This window comes from Halictus rubicundus, chromosome 2 (genome assembly GCF_050948215.1).
Source record: "Halictus rubicundus isolate RS-2024b chromosome 2, iyHalRubi1_principal, whole genome shotgun sequence".
Taxonomy (NCBI): domain Eukaryota; kingdom Metazoa; phylum Arthropoda; class Insecta; order Hymenoptera; family Halictidae; genus Halictus; species Halictus rubicundus.
In genome coordinates this window covers 13,231,451-13,257,071 of record NC_135150.1, presented here as the reverse complement: position 1 = coordinate 13,257,071, position 25,621 = coordinate 13,231,451, and the positions used below count along the sequence as shown (strand labels likewise).

Below are 25,621 nucleotides of genomic sequence, written 5' to 3'. Positions count from 1 at the left end.
ATTATAAAGAATTACACCTATATCAAAATCAATATATCGTATTTTGTATATTAAACATTTAATTATAGATGTTTATTATTCTTTGAAGAATTTATCATCTTTATATGCATTCAAATGTGGCTGTTGCAGTTGTTTTTCAGCCATACTGATATCATTGTTTATTGCTTTAATCAATTCCTCTGAAATGATAAAAATATACTTTATCGAAAATGAAGTCGTATAAATAATATTTACTGGAATGTAAAATAAATAATAATTTAACCTATGGAAGAAAAATCTTGTTCCGGCCGTATGTAGCCTACGAAAACTGCTTTAATTTGTTTATCGTATAAATCGTTTTCAAATTTATGCAGCATATGAATTTCCTGTAAAAATGATCTATGTGTTTGAAATTATATTTATGATAAATAATAATTAGTTTTTAACATTTTTTTTAAATTCCTACCACTGTCTTTTTTTCATTTTTGTAAAATGGATTCCAACCAACACTTGCAACCATTTTGTAAACTTCTCCGTCTATGGAAGCCCATCCGTAATAAACTCCAGTATTAAAATCGCTAGGTAAAGCTTCAACGACCTTATCTTCCAAATTCGCTATAAAAGAATATTATTACGTCATTCTATATGATATTTAATAGCAATACCGGTTTCTATTTTTTCCCGCCAGTATTTGAGATACTGTATTTGAGATACAATTATTAAGTTCTTTTTCATTGATCAATGTATTTTATAATTTATTTAGTATAATTTAAATTTCAAAATTTACCTGTTGGTGTGCCCAAAGCTTTGGAACCTCTGCCGAAACCTTCTACCACTGAACCGATTAAAAAATATGGTAACCTTTTAGTACACATAATGTGCTAGAGTGTCACGTCTGACAATTTGACGATCTGACTCACAACTGTCGACGTAAGAAGCTGAAGTAAATTGAAGTAAGATTGTTACTTCATTTTATACGTATATCTGGTGCTTCAAGGAGATAGATAAAACATTGATAATATGACATAAATTAATCACTTGAATGTAACTCAAAATGCAAAATATATGGTTTGTATGTACTATAAATAGCGTGTCTAGAAGGAAAATGATACACGTGTAACCAATTTTCGAATACAGCAAGTGAAATTTTGTTCCTAAATAATATTTATATTAGAGGTTATTAGTGCGTGATTCTTTTGTTTTGGAATTAACAATTAGTAACAAAATATGCCATTTGTTTAATGGAAAATGTTACTTTTCTAGCTTTAAACGTAATTTTATAGATGAATACAATAATCTTCAATTGAATCAACTTTTATTTAATTTTTCTTTCAGTTAAAAAAAAAAGTTTTAGCATATATTAAAAATTTTTATATTTGCCTAATTTTAATAAAAATATGTAAACATTTTGTAATCAATTGGCAATTATAATTGTAATTATATTTTAAGCATATGTTACATGTAGTACATTATACAAATTCAATAAATAGAAAACGAGGTATGTTGACAATTTATAAATTTATTGACACACATTATTTTTGCTATGAATAACAATCTTCTTTAATAAAAATATAGTATCTTAGAAATTTTATAAATGTATTAATATTGGAATAAATGTGTTGAAAATAAATCTTATAGGAATGCAAATTAACGAGGGCACATGGCATGTCTGCCACCATCTACAGGCAATGTTGCACCTGTGATAAAACTGGCATCATCACTTGCCAGAAATGCTATCGTTTTTGCAACTTCGGTAACATCTCCTGGTCTACCAAGCGCATGAGTCTTTTTACTATGTTCGAAAAATGCTTCTAACTGTTCTTCCTTCATGCCACTAGTTTCATGAAGATTTGTTCTTACTACTCCAGGATTCACGGCATTCACTCGTACCTGCAATTTAAATACCAAAAATAATGAAATTTCCATAAAAGCTACTGAATTGTAGCTGTATGTATCTATATGTATGTAGAATACGCACCTGTTTTTCTGCAAGCTCAAGGGCAACACACTTTGTAAATTGATCGATTGCTGCTTTTGTCATGCAATATGATAAAACACCTGGAAATGCTCTTAGTCCACAAACACTTGAAATATTTACAATATTACCCTTAGTTTTTACTATGTGAGGAACAGCTAACATTGTTAAATTGTATATTGCCCGTACATTTATATTAAATACCCTGTAAAATTTGGATATGTTAATGTTGTCTTTAGATAATTTACTATATAAGAATATTAGATTTATACCTATCATATTGCTCCATTGATGTATTTTCTATGCTTCCAGATTCTAATACACCAGCATTATTAACCAAAACATCTAATCTACCATAATGCTTAATAGTAGATTCGATGATATTTTTCGCATCAACTTCATTAGTTAATTCTCCAGTTACAATAAGTGGTTTATTGGGTTTACATTTCTCAGCAATTGCATTTAAATTTTCTAAATTACGACCTGTTAACAACAGAGATGCACCAAGTTGAGAAAAATGCACAGCTGTAGCTGCTCCAATACCAGAACTAGCTCCTGTTATTAATACAACTTTTCCTGAAAAAGCCATCTGAAAAAATATATAAACTTTTAGAAATATTAATAAAAAGGAACATATAGTTATAAGCTGTGACGTTCATTCAGAAAGAACGAAACTAAACATTGAATTATATTTTTTAACATAAGATTAAATTAATTTTCAATGCTAAAATAACTATTGCGGTATAGTGTACCAATCATGTATCACTATTTTATAATATTTAGAGAGAATACCATTAATCTTTATAATTTCTTCAGTTCTTCGTAACTGATACCGTATCTGCTTCGTTTACTCAAACCCGTTTAGCTCTAACTGACTAAGTTTACACGGTAAAGGATATTATATACGTTGGTCGTACGTATAGTCCGGATCTGTTGTTGCAAATAGGTTATGGAAAAATTATACTTTACATAACAGTCAGATAACGTCAACTTGAAATTCAACGGCGTTGACAGCGAATGTACGAGAATACATGAACAGGAAAAAAAATAAAGTATTGATCTTACGAGGCTCTGTTTGTTAAAAAACCATAAAAGAAATGACAGTATTTACGATATATAAAGATTATATTATCTAAGTTTATCAGAATATCAATATAGAATAATCGTGCAAACAAGAATTTATTCTGCGCCTAGAAAGACCGTTCCACTACTACAAGTATAAGTATTGCACGTTCCTGGAAAGAAGGCTACCGGTACGCTACAGGGACGAGAGATCCTACTTTTTCATAATTTGATTCGCTGAAATGGTCTTTTCGACCAGTAGCAAAATTATGTGTACCAATCAGATTTCTCTTTCCCCTATGCTATCCCGCTAGTCTTCTATCGAGCAACGTACAATACATAAAACGTGTTCGTGTGAAAGTCGTTACATATACATTCGACCCAGCTCAGATTGAAGCGGTAACACGTGCGTCGCTCGGTCGGTAATCTTCGACGAAAATACACACATCAGTTCAAAAAAACTTTGGCCGACTACACAGACACATGGCAATTGCTAGCACATCACCGACCGTATTCACCCAATCAGCGACCAGAACATGCCTAAGTGAGCTGTGTATCTGTGGTGGTACGGATAAGTTTTCTTCAACCTACCTGTATACGTATTTTACGTGGAGGTCGACCAAAAGGGTATCCAGCCTCCCGTAATCGACTACGTACGGTACTGGGACACACTTGCAAATCGAGATTCGCTGCAACGCTCGACGCACTTTGAGAAGGATTTTGATTCATTTCTCTAATTATAGCATGATCTTCTTGTGTCGTAGTTTTACGCGCTCTTCCTGCATTATAAAGCCGTCTATCTACGAGACCCTCTTCTCCTCTTTCACGATAACTCTTTATGTATTTTCTGACAGTTCTTTCACTGCACTTCATTATAGTCGCAATGTTCGTGCTGGGGAACCCAGCTTTATAAAGGCCAATTATTTGACCTTTTATTGCGGCACGTTTTTGCCGCACCACTTCCATTTTCGCGAAAATGGAAAAATAGTTCAGAAATAGCGTTCCACCACGACAAATGCAGGCAACATGTTCGTGAGAGACGATCCTTTTTACAATAGATGGCAGTATGACGGCCAGTCACGTGGCGGTTCGTTCAAATTCTGGGACTGGACGAGGAGGAAGCGTTTCGTTCTAGCTTTACTGGACTCTGAAAAATTGTGAGACACGCTAGTTTATTGTAAAAGGTATCGTCTATTCAGAATTTTCTGCATATACCAGCGTGAACATTTTATATAGAATCACATACTTCTTTCGTTTGTATCATAAATATCGTGAAAATTTCCATATTAAAAATCATTGGTGGATCGTTATTCAACAATGAAATTATGTGGGTAGATACAAGTATCTACTTAATTTTGTAAATTTAAAACCAAGGAAACTCCATTTTCTTCGTAGATGCATTTACAGTCGTGGCATATTTTTTAATTATAGATGTATATACAACATGTTACATTTAATGACAATAGCATAAATTATTTTTATGAAAAATATGTACATGCAATAAATGTATAAACGATATTTACAATATTTACATTGTTAATTTAATTTTTTCCAAGTCATTTACTACTGTATTTAAACATTCGTCGACCTTCTGTGAGAGTGTTAAAATTTTCTCATTATTCCATTGCTGATCTTTAACTTTTTTCACAACTCCTTGAAGAGATAATTTCGCACTTGCCAATAACGATCGCTTTTTCTTGGCATCGCAGTCGCTAGCACATCGTAAATACATTTCTGTTAATATGCAGCACAATTGTAGTACATTGTCAGTTGATTCTTCTTGCTGAAACCATTTAGTATCTGAAATAGCAGCACGGTGAGCTTGCTGTAAATACTGTGCCGCTTTTTCATAGTCCGTGTCTGTTTTCTTAAGTGCTGTGAGCTGTCCATACATTCTCCAAATATCGGAATTATTGAGTACAACAGAACTAATCCTTCCAAACAACTCTAAAGCTTTCGGAAGTAATCTTTGCGCAGGATTCCCATCGGAATCGTTTAAATTGTTTAATATGGCGTGAGTTAATATGTCAAGTACTTGAACGTCTAAATGATTTTTCTTGAGATCCAAAATACGATGATAACAATGTATCACCTATAAAAATAAAGAATGAGCGTTCACATATTTATATCCTAAAATTTTCAAGTAATAAATATCATTAATATTATAAAGAGTTCTCCAATAAGAACTATCGAATATTTTTAGGATGTGTTTGTTATATGGTAACATATTTCCAATGTTTATGGCGGTATGTGCTATCTGTAGGTCATTACATTGAACGTGTACTGAAAGAACACGTGTAATTATTAGGGATGTGCGGGCCGCTCGATTTTCGGGCGCCCGAATCGCAGAAGGTCGGACGGGCTCGATTCGGGTGCGCGATACTTCATGACACATCGGGCGGCCCGAGCGTTTCGAACCCACCCGACGAAGTTGAATCACTCTCGGGCAGCCCGAATCTCTTGGGTACCCCAACCTCTTGGGCCGCCCGATGTGTCATGAAATATCGCACACCCGACTTTCTGCGACCCGACCCGAAACTGAATATCGGGCGGCTCGCACATGCCTAGTAATTATACATTCTATTCTCCGTGTACACGGATCCGGGTATTTTTGTACACGGAATCGTTCACCACGAAAATGTCATAAATAATCTAAACATAAGGGTGGCATTGTGCAAAAAGAGGCGTGGTGGCTGTTTGGTCGACAATGTGTTTCATGTATAATTGTAACCGATTTTATTGAGAAAAAAGACATTAGGTAGCTCTTATTGGAAAACCCTTTGTATACTATGTACATACCTCTGAGAAGTGTCCTAAGTCTATGCTAACAACCATTAAATTGTCCCAAACTTGCCAACGGTCATAACTGCATTTTATAGCATCATGGAGAGTCTTCCATGCTCTTTCTTTATCGCCTAATTTTATATAAGCTTTTGCTAAATTGTTCCAGGCCTCAAATGTCTACAATTTATATGTGTAATGTGTAAATATATAATTAGAAATATACTATACATATGTATAGCCGTTTACAAATACAATAAAATGATACAAACCGACTGTTCTAAAGTACAGTAACGTCTGTATGCCGTAGCTGCCAATTTCCAATCTTCAATTTGTAAAGCTGCATATCCGAGTCTTATCCAAACGTTTTCTTGAATATTATTTAATTCAACTGACAATTTTAAATGTGGTATAGCTTCTGTGTACTAAAAAATAAAAATGATTCTATGCATTTAACAGTTTTATTACAGTATGTATTAAAATAAGCTTTCTTAGTAATTATATGGACACAAACATCCTTTTTTGCGAAATAAAACATTCCCCAGTGTCTTTGAGCACGACTACTTCTTTTGTTTGATAATTTCCATGCTGTTTCATAATGACTGCTATCTTGAGTCGCATCACCTAACAAACACCATAACTGGACTGTAGGTTTCTTAGATAGTTCTTGGCGGATGATCTCTGCTGCCTAGAATTATTAGATAAATATTTAGACAATATTTATCAAAGTAGTGGAGCAATGTATAATTTAAATTCAAAAATATACTTTGTGTTTCATCTCCAACATATTGTGACAGTTGATGACATCTTCCCATAATTCTAGTTTTAAGAAAACATCTAAAGCTCCTTTTACCAATCCAAGACTGATCATAACACGTGCCCATGTTTCTTCCAAGGTCCAAATAGGCTTGAGGCCACTTGCAAAGAATAAATCCATTCTATATGCAACAGGAACTTTTGTGTCTTTTATTTCCTGTATTAAATATTCTAATTGCATCATGGATCGTTCAACAGCTCTATGGTCAGCAGATTCTAACATACAACGACGATAGAGAGACACCACTTTTAAGCACCAATTTTTTGTACTATTTGTTACAGCCTGTTAAATAATAAATTTTAGATTGTTCATAATTCAAGATTGCTGGCACATACGCTAATAGTACTTACTGTTAAATAGGGTTTAATTTCTTCATCTGTTAACTTGTCCTTTGGTTGTGACAACTGCAATTCAACACTGTTCAAAGTAGGATTTACAAAGCATATGTATTTTTTATAAATATGATCTGATAAAGTAAAAAAATACAATCTTACAGCTTTGCTAGTATCACAGCTTCTTCCATGGATCCAATTTCAGCATGCTCTATATTTTTCGAATAGTCAATCTGTTCCAATCGAACGTCGTCATTTAAGTCAAGCGATTTTGGTAAATTTTCACAATGTCTAAAGGGAAATGGACTTTTCCCTGCATCTATTTTTAAATATAGTTGTGCTTTCTCTTCTTGTTGATATTTTGTACGTTTACCTAAAACACCTTCCAAGTTTAAACCCAATTTTGTTATTTCCTGAGCTGATTCAACGTACTTTTCTGACTCTTTCGTTCTTCTATAATAAAAATAAAATTGTGCCGCTTCTATAGAAAATAACGTGTTGCAGTACTCATCCTTTAATATATATGACTCCTCGATTTTTTCAATTAACTGTTCTGTCTCATTAAATAGTACAGCAGAGCTTTCATTGAAAACAAGTTGATGTATGAAACTTGCTCTAAACAACCACCAATTACAACTATCGTAACACTCTGCTAACGATTGATTAGAAAATATAATCTTGGAAAAGTAAAGAAACTCTGGCTTTCTCGTATTCACGTTACATTCGTCGTGCAAAGATAAGTGTTTAACAGCTTCTCCTTCTAGAGTTTTTAACCATTCAACGTCTTCGTCACTTTTTGGACCTGTCCAATTACACTGGATAAAATGTAACAAAGAAGCTACACCCACACAAAGCCAAGCATCAAGTGAAATGACTTCATTTTCTATGCCACTGTGTATCATTTTATGAAAATCATTGTCATTATATGACTTCACGTAACTTGATAACAATTCATTGTCTATGACATTTCTAAATTGGCCGTTTAATATATCCACTACATTTTGGGGTATGCTATAGTCTGAAATAAGAGGAATTTTTAATAAAAAAACTTTCGTATTTCCAAATAATAACCTAACCTAAAAAACCTAACATTTTAAATTATTATATTCGTATAATTTAAAATTACCTACTTACCTTCATCACCAGCTAAATTTGTTAATAGAAGATATTCAAATTCCTCTCTCGGTATATTTTCTAGATTTAAATAATCCATTACGAAAGTGCTACTACTAGACCCACGTGGAAAATGTCGGAGCGTATGTATATCAATGTATATGAAGATAAGTAGGAATGTTCACAGTGTCGCCAGATCAGGGGAGTTGGTTGGCTCCAGTTGGCTCCAGTTGGCTCGAACTGACGGGGAAAATGTTACCATCTCTCTGCCGGTATCGGATTAGTCACGTGACAGAGACGAAACGCGTCACGTGACCGGGCCGTGGCGGGAGCGTGAAGGAATAGCGTTGTAAAAAGGAAAGGGCAGAGTATTAGAATTATAATACAACTTTTAGAAAATATAGTTTTTTAAATTATTGACCAACATTTTTAAATTCAAATTCAAACAGTTGCATAAGGATTCCGAAAACGAATGCTTACAAATCATTCAAATATACATAAGGATGAAACGAAATTAAAATACTTTCATACTAAATTCGTTCAGGAGAAAAAAGAGAAGACGATATTCGAGACATGTATCTTATTAGTTCCATAAAAATTGCACAAATTTGTTTATCATTATTACTGGACCTATACTATCACATATACAAGTAAATCAAATATATACTTATTTTTTACAATTAATTAAGTACATAACATATTTTTGCTCGTATAAATCGTAATACTTAATACATAATACATGCCACATGTACAAATGGGACCTACGAAATTTATCAGTCGCTTCCATGTGTATGCATAGTATATAATAAGATATATATTACAATTAACAAGCGGATATATCAAATATATGCTTGTAATTCTTAAGAACAACATTTTTACCTATGCATGAATATGTATATTAGTGTTTTCTTGTAGTTATTTTTTGTTTAATACTGAAAGCTTTTAAAAGAAAATATTAAATACAACATATAATGAATCAGGTAATTCTTCCATTATTGAATAAATATTCATTATAGTCTTAAATAAATTATTTTGCGAATCGAGAACATGAGTGGAATCAATGATATGCATCACCATAAAGAAAATGCGTGTTTCAAGAACGAAAGGCTTGTTAGCAGCACGTTTTTCAATGTTTTTTTCTATTTTAGAATTCACTTGAAACACGGAAGAGAGTAGAAGCGAGGATCGAGTTGGTTTCTCACTTTTCCGCTGTACGTGGAAATCATTCAGAAGTTTAAATCATTTTCATTGCCGTTATCATTAGTTTGCCGCTTCGCAGCTATCAGATTTTCCCATTGCGCTATAAGGGTGCTCCGACGTCTTGGATTTGCCTACAAACAATTTGATTTTTTTATTAGATTAGTAGAAACATAGTAGGCAATAAAATATAATATACAGTATTTTCTTTTCAATTCGATTTTTCTTTGCCATTCGAAATGATTGGTTGAAGTATACGTTATCAGTTTTTAAATCATCCACTTGGACGTTAAAAAATTTGCAGTCGATTTAGAACAAAAATATGTCCATGAAACGTTATCAGCAAGATAACGTAAAACTGACTAAAAATTCGTGCATGATTCATTTTACACAATTTGTAACTTACAAGTGACATTACTCAAGTGTCACACGCCGATTTTAATGAAAATGTGAAAATAGCCATCAATGTTAATGGTGAAAACCCTATTTTTACTAATATCTCGGAAACTAGATGGTCTACTATAATGATCTTTTTTTTAATTTGTGTGTTTTCGATCGAGGAATATAGTTATATAAAAAGATTTCAGAAAAAGATGAATTTTTAAAATATTGTTTAAACAAATAATTTTTTCTGAAATCTTTTTATATGACTACATTTCTTGATAGAAAACACACAAATTTAATAAAAAGATCATTGTCCTAATTCCTATAGTTCCCGAGATGTTAGTAAAAATAGGGTCCTCACCACCAACTTTGATGGCTATTTTCTCCGCCTAAATGTGGATCATTGCAGATAAAAAAAAGTACGTGTCAAATATTTTTCAACAAACTATATCCTGTATAAATTTCATTAAAATCAGTGCGCGACTCTTGGGTAATGTCCCTTGTTAATGATCATTACATTTTCATTAGGCATTGAAACGCGATAAATGGATAAAAATGTCAATCCTTGATTAATGTTTGTTTCAATGAACTTGTTGATTAGATACGGTGCGTTATAAAAACAGCGAACGATGGTTTGTCCGTGTTAAACGAGTTCATCCTGAAAAAAAGTGTTTACCTTGTGTTTCCCTTTGCTTTCCTTTTCTACGTCATCTTCGTTCAACGTGTTCGACGAGGTGCCGCTTCTCATCGAACTCGAACCGTCGTAAATGTCAGAATCATTATCATTTCCGATGTCCAACAGATTTGGCTGAGATTTCGCCAGCATCTGCGACCGCATTAATCTAAAAATGCGAATTGTTAAACTTCATTGCTTACTCACGTTCGCGTAAGCCATCAATTTTCGTTCGCACAAAAGCATCGTTATGAATATAACAATTTATCTCAAGGACACTAACATTGCGCAAGGATGGAACAAAATTAACTTGCAAATATCGGTAATATGAACTTGAATACATATGTAGTTTCAAACTATAAATAAAATGCCTCTTTAAAATTCAATAGACTGATCAGTTTTATAAAGCTGAAAGTTCTGTTGCGAACAATTAACCCTCCGTATGCTATGCCGGAGTCATTCGTGACCCGTAGCAGTGGGGATAAGCCCGAGGCGACCGTCAACATGTACAATTTTATTCCGATATAAGATGAGGCGATTTTAAATATAAGAAAATCAAGGAAATTGCATCGCATTATATTAATAATTATGATTTATAATATATATCACCTGAGTTCGTTTTCCCGCTCCTTCATTTCGTGCAATTCCTTCTGGATTTTCTCTTCCACTGGAACGTAACCTTTTCGAACAGGAGGTTTCTTGGGTTCGTCGTCCGGTTCCAGTTGAATGTTCAAGCTTCTGTTGAACGCTTTGATGCTCATCGGATTGAGGGCGATCGTGGGTGTGTTAGGGGGCGTCAGGGAGTCGTTCACGGCTGACTTCGGTTTGTAGATCTTCCCTCGGGTCGCGAGAAACCTGTGCATCAATCCTTTTTGACTTGGCGCGGTGGCGAAACGCAACGGTGTCGGGGTGGTGCGACTGGATATCACTCCGTTCGTCATCTTTGGCGTGAAGGGTGGTGTCGATTGCGTCAAATTGACAGCCTCCAGAATTTGCGGAGTCGACGTTGTTCTTTTCAGTTTACCGGAAGACAGAGCTTGAGGCATTCGGCGTACCTGTCGCACAGAAACACCCGCGTTATTCTTCGCTCGAAACGATTTCGGTACTGTTAACTAGGTCGGATTTCAAGCTAACAAGCCTACAATTCACTGCAAGATGCAAAACGTAACTCTACCGAACTCGAACACTTTTCAGCTCTACGGTCTTCGATATTTTGCAACGTTTCGAATCGTCATGGAAGGAATTCTGAATATTGTGGATTTCTCGATGGATTGAACAAATTGGAAAGTTAGCTTAATTATTAAATAAATACAAATATTATTCACTATGGGGCCGGTCAAAACGACGAAACACTATAAAATACTGTAATGTTAATAATAGAAACCGTGAATAATCTTAATGAGTGTGTCTTCGTTATTTTATAAAATGGCACAATGTAGTCACTTTTAATGTTTCAGTGTTAAAGTGAACGGTTCAGAAGAAACCTGACCAAAGTTATTGGCTGCCCAGAGGCCGAAACAGTTTATCGAACTGTACGTTATCGTTCAGTGGACATAGAGCCGCGAGGGCTGCAGTTTTTAACTATCATTATCAGCGGCAGTGGTCGCGTCACGGGCGAAGAAGGCTGTTCCGTGTGAAAATGGCATCGTGTTTGCTTAAATTTATCAACAGATAAGATATTCGCATTGATATACAGCCAGCGTTACGAAAAGCATACGGGAACACGCCTGTTCGAGAAACGAATTCGCATGTTCGCCTCGTAATAATAATTACTTCGCGCGTCCGGGCTAATCAAACGGCGTAAAAATGTAACATGCGATCATGCCGCGATCACTATCTGTACCATGATAGAGTTATGCTTTTACGTTTTCTTGTTTCGCCGAGACCGCGATTACGAAACTGATTGCCATAAAGCGACGTATCCGTCGAAAGAATATTAAGGAACTCGCTCCGCTACAGTCTATTAACACTGAAGAACGCGTTCTGGTGAACAGTTTCGTTTCATTTTAAGTTTTTAATCAATTCGTTTATGTATTACCTCTTCTCAACAATATTTCGCACTTAACTTTACGCTCGAACGTTGCAATCGTTTCTACCACCGCTGCCACTTACGGTAAGGAACCCAATAACTGTAAAGGTGCCAATTACTGAGCCTATATTAATCATACATATTAAAAAAGAGACATATAACATACACATATATATACTGATTTTAATGAAAAAAATTTAATATCTCTCTTTTAATATTCATTATGCTTTAAAATATAATTAATAGGGGCACAGTAATTGGCATCCCCACAGTAATTGGGTCGCTTACCTTACATAAACTGCTTCCTGTCATTTCTAGAATCTCTTTTCATCTCGCCGCTCATTCATGGAAACAAAGTTCTGACATACTGTTTTCATTTGTACACACGGCACAAAACACTGAGAAACGTACGGGAATTTTGTACGAAAACAGTTGACGTCCATTAGAAAGTTTCTGTCGTTTCCTTTAGCGGGTACGTAACTTTACGTTTGTCCCATGGTGCCCATTAGTTCCGTTCTGTTTAAATGCATCGAACGCGAACGTAAAGTAGACTTCTGCATCAATAAACCCATCCCCGGGACAGTTAGGAACAAGGACCCACGTTATTAACTGCGTTATACCACGAAGTGATCTACTATTTCTGTTTCAACGATTTGATGACATAAACCCCTCGTGGCCCGACATTTTTATGTCAGTTTCCTTATGACAGTTTTCGATAAACCGGTACCACGACCGTCTTTTTTACATTTATCCTTAGATCATTATTCTCGATCTGAAGCCTCGCCTCTGAAATAATTGAATTTAAAAAGAATTCCGCGATTGCACAATTTAAATCTCCTAAGAAATGTTTGTCCGTTCAGAATCTCTTCAGGAACTTTCTTTTCACGAGTACAGTTTATCCCCTAAAAAGATAATCGGCTTAAAAGGGCAGATAAAACAGGACAAAAGGTATTATACGTCGCAGCCTGGGAAACGCATGCATAATTAAACGAAACGCTTCTCTGCAAACGGTAAAAAGGATCAGCGTTGTGTGATTCTCAATATGGCCGCCGTTTTCCCTTCATCATCGTCCATTTCGCTGGGAAAAGTGACTAATGTCTTTCTTGTAGCACACGCCGTCGTACATAAAGATGAAAATACCAAAGAAAAAAGTGGAATCGCGTCGAATCCAACTTTTCCCCTACAAATTCTTGTCGCGCGATTAGTGAAGATCGAAACAACGTGCAGGACCGTGGACTTGCGCGCGCGGCTGCTCAAGTCGCGAATCATTAAATCAACGACCGCGTATAATCGTCCTCGTCACTCATGGACATGTACGTACGCGGCCCGATGCATTTGGTCCCTATAAGGACTACGTCGGCCGGCTTACTCTTTCTTTCTTTCGTTCAACGACCTTGAGCACGGCCGAGCCACGGAACGTGTTTACCTGCACGTACCTTCTCGGTTCGAGCGTACCTTGGAATCGACCGTCTCGTGGGACGTGGTCTTAATGCTGCCCACGTTTCGTAGCTCGTGCTCCCTCTCCGTGACCTCTTCGATCTCCTTCTGTATTCTGTCCGTTGCCTTCTTCAGCTGCTCCAACCTGTGATCCGCCTGCGTGTGAAACAAAATTATATCACGTTAACGGCTTAGTAGTCGGTTACCGAAAAGACGGAGGTCGATCTCAAATACGAGGTGTGATCACAAAACAATACCGGACTCTGTCGGCTTCTTTGCGACGGTATCGCGTTTAATCTGCAGTTTCGAACGCGTTCTATTTGCTTTTACTTGATTCTTCACGTACGTTTTATTGTCTTTTATGCAGGTTTGTGTTTTTGGTTAATATTTCAGTACGAGCGTCCGGCCTGAATGTTCTACAAAGCGTCAATTGCACATTCGAATTCGAAAGTAAATAATTTCATATTATCTTTTGGTCTACGAGTAATATAGTCGATGAGATGTCACCGATAACCCAAGAATGATGTAAGTGATTTTTTTTATCAACGTTTAGAAAGTTCAAAGTCAAAAGAAGTCGGCAACTTTTGACTCGCCCTATACCTCCTATGATCAACAAGTTTGTACCGCGTGTAATTCTGCAGGTGATTATAATGTCACAGGAAACGACTCCGCAAGCCAGTTTTGGACACCAGGTCTCTCGTCGTGTTTTGATAATTGTGATTATCGAGGCGACAGTTTTCTAAGCAACGTAATTACAGGCTACTAGACACGGTGACTCTCCGCAGGATCTACAAGGAAAGAAACAATTACGCGAATGGGAATTACTGTGACCCCTTGACGCCGGAAAGCCAAACAGAAGCTGACGACGGTATCAGGAATGTTTTTGTTTTTCAGCGGGTCTGCAAACGTTACCAGAAGTGTGCACAATACTACACGGAAGCATTCGAACAGTTATTACTAGACAGCGGATTTTATGCATTTATGACGAAAACGAGTAGGTATAATTTAAAACAGTAAAATCATTGGAAGAATTTAAAAATACTGTTATATTATTTCCAACCTATGAAACATAGTAAGAAAGAAAATAAATTTCTATTTTACTCCAGTTTGTTGCCATTTAGGTGGAAAATTTTTATTTTGCATAAACATCTAGTTATTACTATGGATAGGCTCTTCGATGACTGAGCTGTATGTAAAAGAAGCTCAATAATTTTCTGTTAAACAATAATTTGTTAAACTATTAACGAAATTGCTTTCGCAGACAAAGACTGCCAGAAAATTGCCGCTAAGTAAAGTGTTAGTATAAAATGTGGGTAACAAACAATTATGAGAAGGACATTGATCTAAGTGATATAAAACAGACACGAATCTTTGTCCGAGGATTAGAGTTGATTGATTGCCTTCGGAGAGAGGATCAAAGCAGGAGGAAGGATCGTTTGATAGACGAACGAGCCAAGTTTCCTCGTTTTTCCATCCCGAGAGTCGTTTCCCAATGCTGCTGCACGTCGGATGCTCACAATCGCGCAGCCCCGCGTAATTAGAGAAGCCACTGTTTCAGAATGTTGAATTAATGATGGTGCAACCCGACCCCTGAACCTCGATTCTAACATCAACGCGAGCCGTGCGACCAACCTAAACACCGGTTTTCTGAATGCAACCGCGGTCTACGAACTCCTCGCGTTGCACGTGACGCGATGCCGGTTCCCCTTTTTTTTCGGTATGCGTCCCACGGAAACGAAAAAGCAAAATATGAGCCACGTGAGGAATCGAATTCAAATCAAGCCCGATGATGCATAGCGTCGGTTGCCCCTCTAACGGGAAGTAAATTCCAGAAAGCTGGCTGAACGCGACCGCCATACTATTAACCTGTTCTAGGCTGGACATAGTGATCCATAAGAAATTTTACAGTTAATTTGCAAGGTTAATTAGGCTTCCGTTCGCATAGCAGTGGTCGTTTAGCTCGTTATTTAGATAAGCTGAATCGATCTAGAAGAACGAGTAGCATTTATTTATTAGCATCATAGCAGGTTTGTAACTTTCCCTGCTATTACTGTCAAGTCCAAATGCTTACGCAAATGTAAATTTCATGGACTGATTTAGAGAATTGAATTTTTCTTTCATTTCGAAAACAATAGAAACTAGGGTAAGGGACCCAATTATCAGTTGAAACGACCGACATGCGATCACAATAACACAATCTTGATCCCCTCGTTCACGCTAGCAAAATTTTGTTTTCATGGAAAACTGCTTTATTTACTAACCTAGATCAGACTTAACGGTGCACAACAATGTAAATTCGCATAAAACTTCGTTACCGCGTATAACCGGTCTACTTCTCTCCGTTGACTGTTCCCAATCAGTTGCTATCGATCGATATCATCGGGGGCGATAAACTTTCTTCATTTCATAACCGTGTCGCTGACAGATACAGAGATAATTAATCTTTATATGTTTATAGTAAAATTGAGTATATTAAATTTAAAAGAAAAAATTTTAAGTGTCAATATATTAATCCTCATCTATTAAAATTATTAAGTGAAGAAATAACATTCTACTTGGTTTCTGTTTGTTGCGATCGATGCAGACAATTTTTATTTTGCATAATGATCCGCAGTCTAGTGGATAGTCATATAAATGGAAGCATCCACTTTAGATCGAGTTCCATAGACGGAATACAGGCCAAGGTTAATTTTGTTGCTGATCTTCGGATTTTCGAAGAGATCTATCTTTTGAATGATGTTTTCACAGATAACAGTAGCATAATTCGATGACTAATGTACTCACGGGCACAACTCACGGGTATTAGTTCATTGTCGGTTTTACCGATGATTCGATGATTCATCGGCTAATCGACCAGTAAAGAATTAATCTGTTAGGTGTATCGTAACGAAGAACGTACCAGAGCAACACAATCTTGATTTGTACGAGTCAAATTTCTTTTCTTGTATTTTACTTTTCTCCTGCCTTTCATTTTAACATCCTCTTTCGCGTGAGCCAACTCTTAAGTATTCTAGTTATTTATTTGCTTTTGTCTGGCTTAAAAGTGCTAAAAGACTATTGCGAAATCGATTATCATTATTACCCGGAAAAATATATCCTTTAACTTCTTGTCGAAGCCTGAAGCAGCTATGGTACTTTTAGAATAACACTTTTTATCATTCACACTCATAAAATTTATTATTTTTTAATGCTAGATCGAACTCAATAGTACAAAGCTTATATTTTCTCTATATTATCTCAGCAGACAAAGAAGAACAGTAAGGCTACCAGAGGGAAGGAGACGAAGAGTTGCCGCAAATAAAAAAGGCAATCGTGCCAATAAAGAAGATTCCAAATTCGGCCGTTTTTCTCTTACCTTTTCAAATGCAGTGCCAGTGGCATGTTCAGATTTTTCTGATTAAAATGAGTCCAAACACGACGTACGTCGGACTAGTTTCGTAGATTGAATATGAGTAACAAAATTAAGGACATAAAGAAGCCTATAAAAGTAGACAGAATTACGTTATGTTCGAACTGACTTTAATCGGAAAAACAACCCACTGGTACCACATTTGCAATACTGAATTCGAAATTTTCTTAATTGGCATCCCTTTGAAGCGACGAACCTCGATGATGACCTATAAATCGATGCTGATCGGCCGATAGATCGTTTGTCCGATAAATCTATTCCCTTACTTTGTCGAGTTCGAATCAACTCGTCGAAGAAGAAACGCAAGAAGTTCGACTTCCGGGTCCCGAAGTTCGCGAATTTTAAGAGAGCACTATATTTGCAGCACTTGCGGCGCTGCACAGTGGTCTAAAACGCGAAATTTAGTGACATTTTGCCAAAAAATCAACTGTCTCATATTGATTTATGTTGAATGCTTATTGCTTTCTAAATATCCATCAACCTTGAAAATGAAAAAATTAATAAAATTTAATAAATACTATTATTGTAATAAACGGTTAAAGTTGGAAGTTTTGAAGTTTTGATAGCCTTTCTCATGGAAAAAATTGTTTTTCTTCTTTGAGATGCCCTGACGATCCTTTTTAATATTTTCCTTCCAATTTTTTTTTTAATGAAAGGTTTATCGTTAAGCTATAAATTACTATTGTCGATTAAAAATTACTATTCATAATGTATTGAACATGTTATGTCAAATGCAATGTAGAAAATTTTCAAAATTCTCAAGACTTCGCAAAGAATATCTTCTGTATCATACGAGATCAAAGAATTTTACAAAATGGAGTATTTTCAGCATACTTTCTTCTACACAATTATTTCCCATCTCGTCCCATATCACAAGTTATTATTGTTCAAAGTCGCCCGCGTCCGTGCGGCTATGCGCATAGGTTCTCGGGTTCTTCGCCGGGACTCTTTGACGACTAAAAAACACTTTAAGCACTAAACCAAATTTTATTTAAAAAGCGATTTTTCAAAAATTTAGAGGAATAATATACTTACTAAGTTGAATGTGTTTCTAAAAGTTGTTAAATGTGTAAATATATTTAAAAACTAGTAAAAAAAGCTACTAAATAAACAAAAAGTATGGTACATTACGCACCATTAAAAAAGATTACTTGTTAATATTCTACACCCCAAATATCACTTCGATATCTTTAATAGTTTAGAAGTTACACCAAAATGTCACTAAATTTCGCGTTTTAGACCACTGTGCGCCGCGCGTTCCACGGCGATTCTTTGAAGGAGGAATAGAAACCTGGCTGTTCCGCAGCTGACAGAAGGGGGCTGATTCGGTCAGGTGTTTCGTCCGCGCTTCCGCGTAGGAACCGAATATTATTGGAACCAGTCCTCGAAGGGTTTCGCCGGCGAGCTGCGAAGCTGCGGTCGTCCGACAGTCCGGAATGCTGCTCATTGAAAACTGAGCAACCGTCTAGCACCGGCTGCTTAACTGTAACCCGTGCCTGTTTCCTTTCTAAAAAAAATGGGCCACGGATCTTCCTGCCTCTCCTTCCTTTCGTGAACCCCGCCACAGGTTTCCAACCGCGAGGCGACGATGATGACCGACTTAAAATTCCACCGCGATGACACGCTCGATTTCGACGAAGGATAAATCGACGAATTTCGAGGCTGCGGAGGGAGAGTTGTTCCCGATCCCGGGTTTTCAACTTCGCCTCCGATTCCCATTTTAACGAACGTCACCAGCGACCGGGTGATCGCATGCTCGATTAGCCGAACGCTAATGGATCATGTTATCGCCGTTTTAGCAGTCACTTCGCGACCCGTCCATTTCCTGAAATTTTCGAATCTACGTGTCCGTTAGAACCACTAACAACATCGATAATACCGATCGTTTGATAAATGAGCTGTGAAGAGAGATTTATGGATGGAGAGAGAAAGAAAGTAGTTTGAGATTTAGAGGATCAGTGATAGTCAGAATAGGCGAATCTGTTGTCCGAGTAAAAAGTTGGAATGTTTGATATTACAAACGTGTTAATTATTTTGTGAACAGTATGTAAACCTGGAAACTCAATCTTAATTGCGGGATTCCCCGCATCTTTTATGTAATCGTTGAATTTACTGGCTGTGAAACCGCGTCCAAATGTAAATAAATCAATTAATTCTGACAATGTATATCATAGAATCTATGCAACGTGTTAACATCGTAACAAAGAAATCTGGTAGAATATCTATGTAGGATCAGATTGACGGTAACAGCACACAGGGGTGAATTTACATGCTCTATAACTACACTGCGGAATTGATGTATTTGTAAACACGACTAGCTGCAATTTGAAGCAGTAGAAAGATTAAAAGAATTCCAGAGTATCGAACCATTACTTTCGACCTCTTAAAATGATTAACCCCTTGCCGCATGACATCGAGTCAGACTCGCGATGAAAACTTTGAATCTGCCGTGTTATTAATTTCCTTCAAATTGAAATTAAATTCTATTTTATTGCAGTCAATACTTTTGGTCATTAGAGAATACAATGTATATTTTTTTTTCTACTGAATTATAAACGGCAAAGAAGCTCTAATCATTGCAGTCGTAAAATAAATCGCAGTGCGAGGGGTCGAAGGTAAAGTCGCCAGGTCAAGACTTGTGTTCCCCCTCTCTAATTTCTCCTACTTCCGCCGCGGCCCGGTCACGTGACGCGTTTCGTCTCTGTCGTGCGTACTATGGTACTGGCAGAGAGAGAGTAACGTCTTCCCCTTGATTCGTGCTCCCTCCCCTCATTTGGCGACACTGGTTGAAGGTAAGAAAAAAAAACGCAACGAATGCAAAACACTTTTAGTACGCATAAACATCTGCATTACTGTGGTGGTGCCAATTACTGTACCTACATGAATATTAACCTCTTAACTTAACAATTATTTTGTAAAAGTGTGTATTATATTATAATACCCGAGTATTCTCCGGCTTTTAAGTTAAGACGTTAAATTTTTTTCATTAAAATCAGTTAGTCTGTTATACATCTCTTTTTTCATATTCTTTGTAATATTATAATTGGGTCCCTTATCCTACTTGCAACAAAAGATGCAAAGTTACGGGTCAAACTGATTTTGTCGATCGAGGGTCAACAAACCGATCCGCGCGGAAGCACGTAAAATATTTCTCAAGCGAAGCCAATAGCGCGATCGTCATCGTCATCAGCTAGAAAACGTAACATCTGGCGTCGCTTTGTTATAGTCGGCATCGAAACACCTGACAAGTAGCATCAGAAATGAGACTAACCATCCCAAAGGCAACAGCGACGACCCACATACCATATACGTAATTAAGTTTGAACAGCATCGAACGCAGCCAAGAAACACGACGCGCGCGTGTATGTGTAGGTACACTATGGTGCTGCGGGTGTTATAATTGCGCGACTGGAATTTAATAAATATTCAAACCCGGCCAATTTATGGGAACGCCGCGAAACCAGGGTCCTAGGTGCGATCGTGGGCTCGAACCATTCAAAATATGTTTCAACATATTCAGCAGCGTTGCACTTTATAAGGAAAAAGAAACAAGAAATTCCGAAGTTCATTGCACACGATCAGTCCTATGCAAAATATCGATACTTTTATTTACTTTGGCTCACCGAATCGCTATTTTATCGTATCAGCCATGTTGAAAGAATTTGCAGCAATGAAGAGATGGCTCCACTTTTTACACATTTTTATTATATCTCCTGTCCCATTAAACAAAACAACGTAATGTGTATAACGAGTAATAAATATGGAGATTTTACAGCAAATAACATTCTTAATTATTTGAAGGTGATTTTACGCAAAAAAGATCCTTACGCAAATTCGAAAAACCAGGTTGAGGAACAAGTTCAATTTATCAATTACAAAATTTCTTACAGTAAGACCGGAGCGAAGATGTCATTTGTTACTATACATATTCTCTCGTATTTTAAAAACGTATAAATACTATAAATCCATAAATTATTACTTCTAAATATATTATGCATTGACATTATGTCTACAATAATACACATACACTCCCTCGTATCTTCATTGGATGTTTGCTATTTTTTTCTGTTCTATTCAAAAGAACAAGGAATATTTAAATTGTATTTATCACAACAATAAGAAAGGTATAACTGCATTCGCTGTACGAGTTTATTGATGCAAATAGTAATTGACCACGAATTCAGAACTCGTTTGAAGTGTTACTCGATTTTTAATTGCTTTTTGATGGTTTAGTTGAATTACCCGAAAGTGAAGCTGTCTCTTGATTGCAGCAGCATGTCGAATTGCATTCCATTTCGCCGATATAGTCAAGTTCATTAATCATCGAACAAGTGATCGGATACTTTTGAGAGGTAGTGTATATATCCTTTGAAAAATCTGTGATACCGGTTCCATTATGAACACGTACGCGTACGGGCTGCTGCTCAGCCAGCCACGAGTTTGCATTCGGATTACGTTTGCCCACATGTCGAAGCTTAACCAACATAATTAACGCTGTATAACATTATCATTTTATGCGAAATTTCTTACGCGATTTCTAACACTGTCTCTCTATCTCTCTTTTTCAAATTTCGAGCGAAGATTCGTATTTTCTAATGATACGCGAACAAACTAAAAAAAAAAGATTTGATTAATTCGAAAATAAAAGAAAATTCCCACTGCTTCCCTTCATCCGACAAAACTGAAATCCTGCATTAAAAATGCTAAGCGACAACTGTCACGTTAGCATGTGCGAACCGGCATTTAATCTAGATTATACACGCACAATATCTAATCTATACAGATAAGTGTTAAAACATGCATCTTACTAATTACGTTATGCGCGCCATGCTAAACGGTGATATGTGATATTAGCGAACTCTGTAAGTTCAATAATTTTTTACAAGCGCTCCGAAGAGAATCGAAATCAAAATTCAAAATAAATTCTCCGATGTTCAGTACAAGATATCAAAAGAAACATAGGGTAAGGGATTCAATTACTGTGCCTATGTTAATTATACTTATTTTTAAAGCATAATGAATATTAAAAAAGAGATATATAACATACATATTAACTGAATCGAATGAAAAAATTTAATATTTAAACCTTATATAGTTTAAAGCAATAAATAAATATAATAATAATAATCTCTTTTTTAATATTCGTTATGCTTTAAAAATAAGTATAATCAATATAGGTACAGTAATTGGTACCCCCACAGTAATCATGCCCTTACCCATGTCCTTCTTTAACCCTTCGTCTATTTTGACCCAGAGTATCCGAATCGCTATTGAATTATTCAACTTTTTGACGATTAAGTTGAATGAATGATGATACATTAGGAACAACAGAAAAATGAACGGGCCTAGAAGATGTACTTTTACAAGAATGCTTAATAAAATAGATAAATAACAGTCCGAATGGTCTCGAACATCGCTGAATTGTAACAGTTGTGAAAAAGGTCCGCTGTCCGAGGGTTAAACGAAAACAAACGTGGATGGTATCGAAATCGAACCACACGAAAAATTCGATTTTCCCCGAGAGGCAGCGAAAAGTACGACGATGTTGTCAATGGAAAAAAAAAATAAGCCGTGTGCCATTTAAATAGCCGTCCGACCAGTTTTTCAGGATCACCGGGCGAATACACTTTGGGGCCCGTGTTACATCTGATTTCGGCGAGCCATCGCATCGGCGCGGCGCGGCGGGCAATTAGAGATCGAGCAATTCCGTCGAGCATCGCGGGCGTGGAAGCCGTGACATCTTTTTTTCAAGCACACGGTTTCGCAAACGCGATTTACGGTTGCTGATAATTAGATGGGACCGGTCCGATAATCGGCTGTACCGCGGCAACTAGAGGTCCCGTTGACGCCTCTCCGTTGATCGTCCGAAAGGCGGTTCGGCGCACCGTAATTTACAGCGTGCCGTGGATAAATATTGACAGAGAGCCGACAGGTGTTACACCGTCGAAATAAACTGACTCCGGCACTCGTATCGTACGCGAATCGTCGGCGTGGGGATCGCGTCGCGCCGGGGCCGCGAACGGCAGTAAATACCCGTTGAACAGGATTCTTCTCCGTCGTTGATCCGTGATTTCTCGTGCACTTACCTCCATTTTCATCGTTGCCGCCGGGATTTCGCACGCAGAGCCGGCCGCTGACTAGACGTTTTATCGAGCGCCGCTTCCGACACGGATCCCCGAATACCGGGCAGAATTTCGATCCTCTTATCTGATCGTGAACGCAGCCGGCTAACGTCCGTATCTATTATCATGCCCGCGTATAGTTACGTCACTGTGCTGGATACGTCTGGTTCTCGGTTCTCCCGAGGCGGCTGCGTGTCCCCTCGACAAGGTGTACGACCCTGATTGTGCGATTCCCCGCTCGAAATCGGCGTCACGGGAAATTTGTTCTCCGGCCCGAAAAGGTTCACCGGTCCTCTCTTTTTCCAAGTCGCTGAAGAAATATCCAACGGATTCCGTTACGCGCACACAAGTCCGGGACAGTCGCGCCGCGCCGTTCCTGCTCAGAGGTGATTTCAACGCCGGCTGGCGCGTGATCTACGATCTACGGAGCGTACGGAGTCGACCGTGGAATCGCGTTCACCGTCGATCACCAGACTCTCTGCTACGGATCACGCCTGAAACCAGATTGACGGGGACACCCGTCTTCCCTGGACAGGAGATATAGACTCGTTACACGCGATGGAAGCGGACACCGCGACCGGGAGGACACTCTTTCGAAATTTGACTCGGATGAACCTCGAAAGCCGACGAACCGCCGCCAACCACGGTCTTCATCCGTGTCGCCACCAGTTGCCGTTCGCGTTCCTGTAATTTTCAACAGGGCCGAGAACGCTTATGATCGAGACGCGGCCGGACCCCGTTCGACGACTGCCATTTTGCCTGCGTAACCTTGTCGTTCCCCTGGCCGTTCTCCGAACAAAAGCTACGGGCCGACGACACCGCGACCCAGCCGCAACCTTCGATCCCAACCGGCCACATCAAAATATTAACCTCTAATAAAACAATTCAACTTCTTCGCGGCTTCGATACATATATACACTGACCCACGAAAGTATTCAAAACGGTATCTCTTTTTTCAAATCCGACCAAACGACATGACTTTTTTTTTTTTAGCAATTAGAAGAATTGATCTACCAAATGACGGGCAAACAAATTTTGAAAAAATTGCAATTGGTAAGGGTACGTGCAAAATGTGTTACACACACTTTTTAAACAAAGTCGTATAGAATTGTTTTTTAGATATCTTTGTACGAAATACTCCTCGGAAATAGCATTATATGAATAAAAGTTGTTGTTCTATTTATTAGGTTGTTGCATATAAAATGTCCGATTTTTAACAGTAGCGTTGAGCAAACAGGGAGTAATATTCGATCGTTCTCTTTGAAAGAGAATAACTAGGGTAAGGGACCCCAATTACTGTGGGGGTAACAATAACTGTGCCTATATTAATTATACTTATTTTTAAAGGATAATGAATATTTAAAAAGGGATATATAACATATATATTAACTGATTTTAATGAAAAAATGTATGCCTCGAACTAATATTTCATGATCCGGAATTTTCCCACTGTGATTTATTAGGGCCCCCACCTATCAATCCGATCGATGGAACGAATCTTTCCTACCGTCTTTGGATTCACCAAAATATGAATATTTATTTCTTTTTATTTATTTAGTTTTAATGCATTTTTAACTTTTTTAAACATAAGAAAATGATTATGTATTTGCAGTGAGTGATCAAAATATTAGAGTCAGAATTCGAAAAATACAGTGTTGCTATATGTATATTTGCAATTTGTAGTTATCAAAATGTAGAAAGAATTTAAAAATTGTGTACCTAATGATTCAGTCACCCATTGATTATTCAGTTCTAAAAGTTTTGATCATTCAGGATAGGCTCTAATCAAGTCGACTTGGACTCTATTGAGAAGTATTAGAAAATAGTAATAAATGTATTGATAATTAATCTATTATTTTTTTAGCGTAATCACTGTTCCCCGCCCTATGATATGAGAACTGAATGATTATGATAGATTAGCTAAAATCTGCATTTAATTATGTTCAAATATACCAAACTTAACATATTTCGCGATTGTTTATAATCATCGACAATATAATGACAATATATAATCAACAATAAATCAATCATCGACAATATATATATTGTTTATAATCATACAATATATAACTTATTACGTTTTACAATATCTATATGAATGTAAATTTTTTAATAAATCAAATGGTTTCTTTTTATATGTAAAATTACAGCATATTCTTAAATCATTTAAAACCATGCAAACATCTCTAATTTTTTAAAATTAATTGATATTTCCATGTGTTAACTTTATAGCTTGATCATTCATATTCCAATATAAATAGTCCTACTTTTCAAAATTATGTTTCAAAATTGAAAATAATAGATAATGTTA

General features: G+C 36.9%; 4 protein-coding genes across 11 annotated transcripts; all 4 read right to left on the bottom strand.

The window, feature by feature from the left end:
* Positions 1-54: 54 nt before the first annotated feature.
* On the bottom strand, positions 55-1,273 carry Rfk (Riboflavin kinase). The gene is made up of 4 exons (XM_076805417.1): positions 767-1,273; positions 446-594; positions 263-365; positions 55-179 (listed from the first exon to the last, which is right to left on the bottom strand). The coding sequence occupies exons 1-4, from the start codon at positions 852-854 to the stop codon at positions 76-78; spliced, it is 444 nt and encodes a 147-aa protein (XP_076661532.1). The 5' UTR covers positions 855-1,273; the 3' UTR covers positions 55-75.
* A 205-nt stretch (positions 1,274-1,478) lies between these two features.
* Positions 1,479-4,216, bottom strand: LOC143365331 (3-oxoacyl-[acyl-carrier-protein] reductase FabG-like). 4 transcript variants are annotated; one of them, XM_076805413.1, is made up of 4 exons: positions 3,608-4,216; positions 2,227-2,543; positions 1,958-2,159; positions 1,479-1,869 (listed from the first exon to the last, which is right to left on the bottom strand). In XM_076805413.1, exons 1-4 carry the CDS (start codon positions 3,980-3,982, stop codon positions 1,627-1,629), a joined length of 1,137 nt encoding a protein of 378 aa, XP_076661528.1. In that variant the 5' UTR covers positions 3,983-4,216; the 3' UTR covers positions 1,479-1,626. The 4 variants fall into 4 exon arrangements, with proteins under 4 accessions (XP_076661528.1, XP_076661531.1, XP_076661530.1 ...); XM_076805416.1 differs by lacking the exon at positions 3,608-4,216 and adding an exon at positions 2,940-3,512 and having other exon boundaries at positions 2,227-2,560; XM_076805415.1 differs by lacking the exon at positions 3,608-4,216 and adding an exon at positions 3,020-3,507.
* A 102-nt stretch (positions 4,217-4,318) lies between these two features.
* On the bottom strand, positions 4,319-8,284 carry LOC143365329 (tetratricopeptide repeat protein 27-like). 2 transcript variants are annotated; one of them, XM_076805409.1, is made up of 8 exons: positions 8,081-8,284; positions 7,109-7,964; positions 6,965-7,031; positions 6,564-6,896; positions 6,312-6,485; positions 6,070-6,222; positions 5,816-5,977; positions 4,319-5,108 (listed from the first exon to the last, which is right to left on the bottom strand). In XM_076805409.1, exons 1-8 carry the CDS (start codon positions 8,157-8,159, stop codon positions 4,545-4,547), a joined length of 2,388 nt encoding a protein of 795 aa, XP_076661524.1. In that variant the 5' UTR covers positions 8,160-8,284; the 3' UTR covers positions 4,319-4,544. The 2 variants fall into 2 exon arrangements, with proteins under 2 accessions (XP_076661524.1, XP_076661525.1); XM_076805410.1 differs by having other exon boundaries at positions 8,077-8,215.
* Positions 8,285-8,624: 340 nt separating this feature from the next.
* On the bottom strand, positions 8,625-24,160 carry Mdu (mitotic spindle positioning protein meduse). 4 transcript variants are annotated; one of them, XM_076805406.1, is made up of 5 exons: positions 23,275-24,160; positions 13,798-13,935; positions 10,923-11,368; positions 10,317-10,482; positions 8,625-9,390 (listed from the first exon to the last, which is right to left on the bottom strand). In XM_076805406.1, the coding sequence occupies exons 1-5, from the start codon at positions 23,284-23,286 to the stop codon at positions 9,286-9,288; spliced, it is 867 nt and encodes a 288-aa protein (XP_076661521.1). In that variant the 5' UTR covers positions 23,287-24,160; the 3' UTR covers positions 8,625-9,285. The 4 variants fall into 4 exon arrangements, with proteins under 4 accessions (XP_076661521.1, XP_076661520.1, XP_076661522.1 ...); XM_076805405.1 differs by lacking the exon at positions 23,275-24,160 and adding an exon at positions 18,480-18,975; XM_076805407.1 differs by lacking the exons at positions 13,798-13,935; positions 23,275-24,160 and adding an exon at positions 11,478-11,895 and having other exon boundaries at positions 10,923-11,395.
* Positions 24,161-25,621: the final 1,461 nt, after the last annotated feature.